The sequence below is a fragment of the Sceloporus undulatus genome, chromosome 5 (assembly GCF_019175285.1).
Source record: "Sceloporus undulatus isolate JIND9_A2432 ecotype Alabama chromosome 5, SceUnd_v1.1, whole genome shotgun sequence".
Taxonomy (NCBI): Eukaryota; Metazoa; Chordata; class Lepidosauria; order Squamata; family Phrynosomatidae; genus Sceloporus; species Sceloporus undulatus.
Genome location: NC_056526.1, coordinates 117,322,655 through 117,330,326, shown reverse-complemented (window position 1 = coordinate 117,330,326; position 7,672 = coordinate 117,322,655). Strand labels below are relative to the sequence as shown.

Sequence of the window (7,672 nt, the reverse complement as noted above, 5' to 3'; positions counted from 1 at the left end):
GTGCACATTCAGATAGATTCAGCCCAAGACATTTTGCCACCTGAGGCAAGACAGCAGATAGTGCCTCCTCTCCTGCTCCAATCATGAAGCAGTTTCCAAAGCCATCCACTTTATTTTGTGACTTGCAATAGCACTTTGTCTTCCCCAATAAAAATACCAGCAATAAGAAACAAATTTCTGTCTTATCAGAGCACCCAAAATCTGCTGCTGTGAGCTTTTATTTTGCCTAACCAGAGGACTAGCCCTTCCTTAAAATGTAGAAACCTGACTCTTGAAGGCATCTTTGTATAGACCAAGCCCTGAATGTTCTCAAATGTGGCACCTTAAACATTAAGGAGATTTGGAAATCAAAAACAAAGCTGCTTAATAAAGGCGTCATTTATTGAGGAGAGTTAAAACATATATTTGAAAGCGTTTACAAAAGAGAAACACGACACTGATGAGAGAGAATGGAAATGCTATTTTTTGAACATCCAGGTCCCAGAATCTTCCCACCCAATGCGAGTTGCTAAACTGGTTGGGGGATTCTGGGAGCTGTAATCCCCTCAAAGTAATTTCCCCAAGCTCTCACTAAAGTTTGCAGTAAAACATTGGGCAGTCCAGTTAGAGCCCTGGTATATACGGCTCACTAATGAGCTTTGCCAATAACTAAAACACTCATGAAAAATACCATGATAAAAAAAATCCACATGAAGAATCGATCCATGACTTTGGCTACTTTTTTCCACTCCACTCCTTTTGCGTGATTTGCTTTGTGACGTCTCACACAGCTAGCAATGTACTCAATATTCTTAATCAGTATCCTGTAACAGGAACAGCAGCTCACAATATCCCTGGTATTTTCTCCTTGGGGTCCATAGCCATTGCTCATGTCTTCTGGAAACTTCTTTTTCAGGGTGCTCACGTGGTTTCTAATCTTAGTCAGTGGTTGCCTTGCCCCTTCATATTGTCTTGGCTCTTTGGGACAGGCATTGATTTTTTTCAAGCTTGAACCTTGCTCTTTCATACTCTGTGAACTTGTGCAACTTTCACCAACATCATACACAAAGAAGATCTTGGACATGTAGTCTAAAATCACTACCCTGGCCCACTGAGGGACAGGTTTGGCTCCTGATCCGCAGTAATGGATATTCATGATTATGATTGTCAGTGCTGTGGAGGCTGTGATCATTGTCATAGTAGCGATGTAATATTTACCTGCAATATTTTTTTTTAAAAAATCACAGTGATTCAAACAGAAGGTATATTAATCTGCAAAAGAAAAAAATCACATCACAACAGACATAAGCAAAAACAGGTAGGCCAGAATCCTTTGGGCAGTTAAAAATGCATAAGCAGATCAATGTCACAGCCTTTTTCTGCCAAAATGTAGGTGTTTGGGGAGCAGTGGTGTCACCCTCCTTTAGGGTGTCACTTGGTGCATTCTGCACCGCCTGTACCCTCCAGTGATGCCAATGATTAGGAACAGCTCCTGAAGTCCCATTGTCCCTAATGGTGGCACAGCCGCATGCATACACCAGCATTGGGAACAATGGGACTTGAGGTCATGCAGATTTTGGTACCCATGGGATGGGGGTCTGGAACAGATCCTTCAGGGATACCAAGGTCCCATTGTATATTCAGAAAAAGTTGACAAAGATAGTAAGATCCTGGAGACTATAGAATTATTGCACTTTGATTCCACTTCAGCTGCCATCACTACATCCTATGACATTCTGGGATCTGAAGGGTGGTGGAATCAGCTATGTTTATCCCAGAGAAAAGATATTTAAAGAGCCCTCAGATAGTACTCTTCAAAGAGCTCAAGAGCTATCATAGAGAAAGGAAGTGATTTTCTTTTCTGTTTATTCAAGAAGAAAGGACCCAAACCTGTGGATTCAAACAACTGGAAAGGGAATTTCAGTTAAATATCAGGGTGGAAATATGTTCATTATGTGTACTGTTTGATGATGAAATAGATTGCCTCAGAAGCTGGATGACTCTCTTTAATTTGAGGTTCGGAAACACAGGCTGCATGGCTCAAGGGACGCTGCAGCAGAGGCCTAGATGAGTTTGAGGTTCCTTCTAAATCTACAATGTTAACCAGCTTAAGTAATAAATAAATATATTTCTACCAAATTTGCCTTTGAATTATAACAAAGGAATTGCATTCCAGGATCTAGCTTCCTCCTTAGACTCCTCAAAAGCCTTCCTAGATCAATGCTGCTGTTTGTAAAACATTGTATAAGTGTGTGACTACTTACCGATCAAGGGTACATTTTCAGAAGGTGGCATGCTTTCAGCAACCATGAGCTGAAACACAGTTAGGGCCAGCAGAACAGTAACTCCGAGAGATACTTTTTCTCCAGAGTCAGCAGGAAGGTAGAATCCCAATGGAGCCAGAAAAGAGATCAACAGGCAAGGAAGCAGCAGGTTAAATATGTAGAAAGTTGACTTCCTTTTCAAAATCAGGGTGAATGTAACATCTGGATAAGGCTCTGAGCAACAGCCATAGGTTATCACATTCCTGACAGCTGGCATGCCATGAATCTCCCATTCCACATCTTCTATAAAGTCTGAGAGATCACCGCTGTCTAAAGAATTGAATATATCTACTTGATTACCATTGTAAGTCCAAGAACCAAAGGTAAGATTACACTGCTGGCTATCGAAGGGAAAGTAAGACACATCTACCACACATGAACTTTTGGTTATAGCTGGTGAATCCCAAGTAATTTTTCCATCATACCTCAAAACGATATTTGTATTCACTGGCTCAGAGAAGTCATCATCAGCCCTAAAAAGAAGAAAAAGAAACCATCCGCACAAGAAAACAAACTAGATAACCAAGGACTGAGGCATGCACCCTTTAAAAAGCTTTTGATAAATGGATTACATAACGCAAATGTAAAATCTTCATTGGTCAGAATTACAAATTACAGGATTACAAGTGTGCCACCTCCATCCTCTTCCATTTTGATAAGGCTCCAACATTAAAATGGAGATTTTCTTTATGTAAGACAAGGATGCAGAACATTTCACTTTTAATACTGGAACTTTGTCAAAACGGAAGAGGATGCAGGTGGCACCTTTGTAATTCTACCCAATTCTTCCCAATGTTTTGGACTCCCATCTTCTCCATCCAGCAGGTCCAGTGGTCAGGAATGATGAAAGTTAGAGTCCAACAACATCCAGAGGATCATAAGTTCCCATCTAAGAGGATTCACTCCTCCTTGGGCAGCATTTATGTTGCCATTTGTTTCCGTGCTGCAGTTAGTATTGATTAACTCTTCCAATATTCCCTTTCCTCCAAAGATTATGAAAGGTTCATGAAAATTAGTTGAGGGACGCCCATCAGTGTTATCCTAATTTCTTGCAGAGTTTAGAAAAACTACTTATTTAAAAAAAATAACTGGGATATTCTGGGAGTTATAGCCCAAATAGTAACCTTTCCAAGCTTGGATTTCTTGTCTGAACATTTGTCACTTTTTCTTGTCCTCAGACTTACTTGTTATAAAGAACAATATCTGGTCTCCACACAAGATTGCTGGGAATCCGAATAGAATCCAACCCATCATATTGGTCTTTGTCCCATTTCAGATAGGCATCATACCAAGTTTGTCGAATCCACAGGTAAGCTGTCAGAATTTGGTTTCTCTCATCCTGAGACATGACAAAAAGATAGTATAAACTTAGGTATAGAATTCTACCAACTTGGAGCCATGGTGCATCACATACCAACAGTGGCTTTTGCAATGTTTCAGACAAAGTCTTTTCCAGTTTACTGGAAGATTCAGGGGATTGAACCTGAGAATTTTTACACACCAAGCATGCGCATAACCATCCAGACATGGCCTTTTTTCATTAATGCATCTGTGATCAACAGAAGGAGCCTTTTACTATATATGGTGTAGACTGAAAAGTGAATTTCATGTTCTGGTACAGCATTCAGTGTTAATTCATAGAAAATCTGCCATGATTATCAGCTCTTTAATGTCATTGTGCAGATGTTTATTGTGAGTGTTGACCATTCAGTGGGCTTCCATGGCTTAGCAGGGATTTGAACCGTGGTGTCCAGAATCATAGTCTAATGCTCAAAGCACTAAACTATGCTGGGTTTCTGATATAGATCCGCAGGGTGAGGCAGGAAATACAAATAAATTATTGTTATTGTTATTATTATTATTATTATTATTATTATTATTATTATTATATACTATATATTGTTTAAATTAAGTGCTTCAGGACTTTTAATCAATTGTGATCTTGTTTTAAATGAGTTCTTGTCTTTTCTGTAACTTTGTAAACTGCCTTGATCCTTTGGAAAGGCGGTATATAAATAAAATTTATTATTATTATTACTATTATACAAACAGCAAAGAGTCTAATTAATTGATTATATTGTTTAATCTTTTAAGTTTATTATAATGTGAGCTTTCATAGATTTTAGTGCACTTCAAATGCATGAAGATTTATCCAGAATGTTAGGAATAAATGAAGAACACATGCCAGTTGACTCTTTCCCACTTCTAAGTATTAAAGTCAGGGGGGAATGAAATTTGGTAGGTACTGATGGTGAGACAATTGCTTGGATGGCATATTTACTGAGGAGTTGCAGCCATTCCTAGTTCTCTATAACTTGGACCCGCAATCAAGCATACATTTGCTAATGCATTTCTTATATGCTGAGATAACATTTTTGTGCGTTCCTTAAGACACATTAAGACACTTAGGGACATTAACTCAATAATAGTTTTTATATGTAAGCTTATGTTAACTGAACCTGACTTGGATAATTCAATTCAACACATTTTAGGCATGATTCAGTCCCTTCCTCCTTATACATACACTGTTTTTGAAGGTGCACTAGAGAGAAAGAGAATATCCAAATCTCAGAGACTGACATGAGAAGGAACCCCACAATCAGCCTCATTGATACAGTTTTACAAAGATTAGATTATTATTATTATTACAGCTCCTAGCATCCCTCCAATTCTGGAAGCTATAGTCTAAGACAGTGGTTCTCAACCTTCCTAATTCTTTGACCTTTAAATACAGTTCCTCATGTTGTGGTGACTCCCAACCGGTGTCTCGGTTCCTAAGACCATCAGAAATATGTGTTTTCTGAAGGTCTTTGGCAATCCCTGTGAAAGGATTGTTCGACCCCCAAAGGGGTAGTGACCCACAGGTTGAGAACCACTGGTCTAAGAAGTGGCATTTCTGAACTCTGGACTTGATATTTACACTTGTTCCAAATCACACCACAGGAGACACTGATACGTCTCTTTTACCTCTGTGTATCTGGCTGTGTGAAGGAGAGAGAAAGAGAGAATGAAAGGGGGAAACTGAGGAGCTGAAGCCTAATAGAATCAATATCATTGGCAAAATATATTAACTCAACAATTTCTTGTCTACATAAAAAAATAATTGTATAAAATGTCTATGTATCAATTGTGATTCAGATCTAGCAAACAAGATGGGAGTCTTCCTAGTTGTTAAAATATCTTTTCTGTACTTACAGGGAATATTATGCTTGTTACACTTACCATATCTTTTATTTGGGAAAGTGTGATCTGAAGGGTGACGTTCAGAACTGTGTCTGTATCTTCCACTGGTCTGAGAGCATTCGAATAGTCTTGAAAAAGTTCATTAAAGAGCAGTTGCGCATATTTGCCTTGTGCTGCATTAGCACCTATGCAAAACAAATTGATTTAGTTTTTATGTATTTCAAAAGGGTGAATTAATTGTATCTTTATTTAAATTTCTGTATTATTGCAAGAATATGATATTCAGTAGGCAAGCTGTTTTAGTCTTCTGCAGCATAAACAACAATACATATTAACAACAAAAAGGATATTTTAACTCCCTAAGGACAACACATTTATTAGGGAATAACCATCTTTTGCTGGAATTTACTTAGACACATTGGTACAAATATAAATACAAAGCCAAGCAGGAAAGAATGGTGAACTATGAAGTCAAACAACAACAAAATGCAGTTTAGTGAAAATTCAATTAAAGGTGGGGGGTTTTTGTGGGGGGGGGGGGGTGGGCTATGAGGCCGTGTTCTAGAAGAGTTTATTCCTGATGTTTTGCCAGCAGCTGTGACTGGCATCTTCAGAGATCTTCTCTGAAGATGCCAGCCACAGATGCTGGTGAAACATCAGGAATAAACTCTTCTAGAACACGGCCTCCTAGCCCGAAAAAAAACCTATGGATGCCGGCTGTGAAAGCATTCAACTTCACATTCAATTAAAGCTTAAATGGATGCAAAACAAGTATACTGACTATTCATAAAAGCAGTAAACAGTGATAACACAAACATGCTAGAATTGATAACTGAATAAATACATGGGCATCATTGTCCTTAACTGTGAGCAAATTAATAGGATCAGACTGTGTTAGTTCTAATTTGGATATTTTCCTTTAAAATTTCGCTGCAGAAAAATGTAGGAAAATGGCACGTTTCAGAAGCTTGCAACACTTACTGGTAATGTTTTGTAATTAAAAGATGTCTAGATGAACTGATTAAAATATTTGCAATAATAAAGGTCTTCAAAAAGACAGGATTGGATGAAATGCATTAAAGAGTATTAAGGAAGTCTGGGGTGACAGCTTATTAAGCACATAACTACATTACACATTGAAACCAATTTAAATCTCATTTCTCTCTTTATGATCCTAGACAACTGATCCTGAGAGCTCTTAGTGCATTTCCAAATATCAATATTCATTAAATAAAGAAACCATACTGATTAAACTGTCAGTGCTAACCTTCAGTACATAGAACATTGGTTTTGTGGAACTAGCACTCCCAGAATCCCTGGCTGAGGGATGCTGGGAGTGGTAGTTCTTAAAAGTCAACTTTCCCATGCTTGTTAAATTCTGTTCTAAGCCTATATCCTGTCTGGAAATTCCACAGCCATACATTTCTCCCCCTGAAGCCCACTTTCATATATCCTGCTATAGAGAAGGAAAGTATCTTACCAGAAAGCATTCCTACTGTGAAAATGAAGGTGAGATAGGAGATAGCTAAGCTTGTGTTCATTGTAGTGAAAGCTGTTCTCCTGGGTGTTGTGGGGAGGTGTTTAAACTGATCTGCGGAAGAAAATATTCATCTTCTTGCCAAGCCACGATGAATGAATGCAGCAAAGAGAATAAAAAAGAGAATAAATTGTGATCTCAGCTTTAGCTAGTCTCTCTTATCCTCCGGAGTGCCAGCTGTTCTCACCCACTCTCTGTGTTTTCTTCATCTATCTGGGCCCTTGCAGGTCTGGTAATCTGAGAAGTCTCTGCCTCAGTGAAGAGGTGAAGGGATGTCATGAGGAAACCATTCTTCTCAACTTCATTCAAGACCTCAATGATCATGTTTCCTCTCTCTGTGAATAGAATCAACAAGCTAGAATTAATTCCAAAGCGGCTCTCTTGTGTTTTCCTTCTGGCCCCATCCATTTATTGGAGGAATGAGATTGACTGATTCCTTCCCTGAAGCAAAAACAGTTGCAAGGGGAAATCAGTAGGGAAATGCCTGCTTATAGCTCAATATTTTGTTTCAGCCACCAGTACTTTTGTCCGCTCTTCCCACCCTTTGTGTCTTATCTTCTTCTCCCTTGGTAAACTTTAAATAAGTAGCTGATACAAAATTCCAGGCTAATATTGCAGTTTATTGGAGAAATGGTACTATTTACGATAT

The 7,672-nt window shown here is 38.6% G+C and overlaps 1 protein-coding gene across 1 annotated transcript; it reads right to left on the bottom strand.

Moving 5' to 3' along the window:
* Positions 1-374: 374 nt before the first annotated feature.
* CHRNA9 (cholinergic receptor nicotinic alpha 9 subunit) lies at positions 375-7,330 on the bottom strand. Its single transcript, XM_042469095.1, has 5 exons — positions 6,967-7,330; positions 5,526-5,671; positions 3,488-3,642; positions 2,244-2,776; positions 375-1,197 (listed from the first exon to the last, which is right to left on the bottom strand). Exons 1-5 carry the CDS (start codon positions 7,025-7,027, stop codon positions 629-631), a joined length of 1,464 nt encoding a protein of 487 aa, XP_042325029.1. The 5' UTR covers positions 7,028-7,330; the 3' UTR covers positions 375-628.
* Positions 7,331-7,672: the final 342 nt, after the last annotated feature.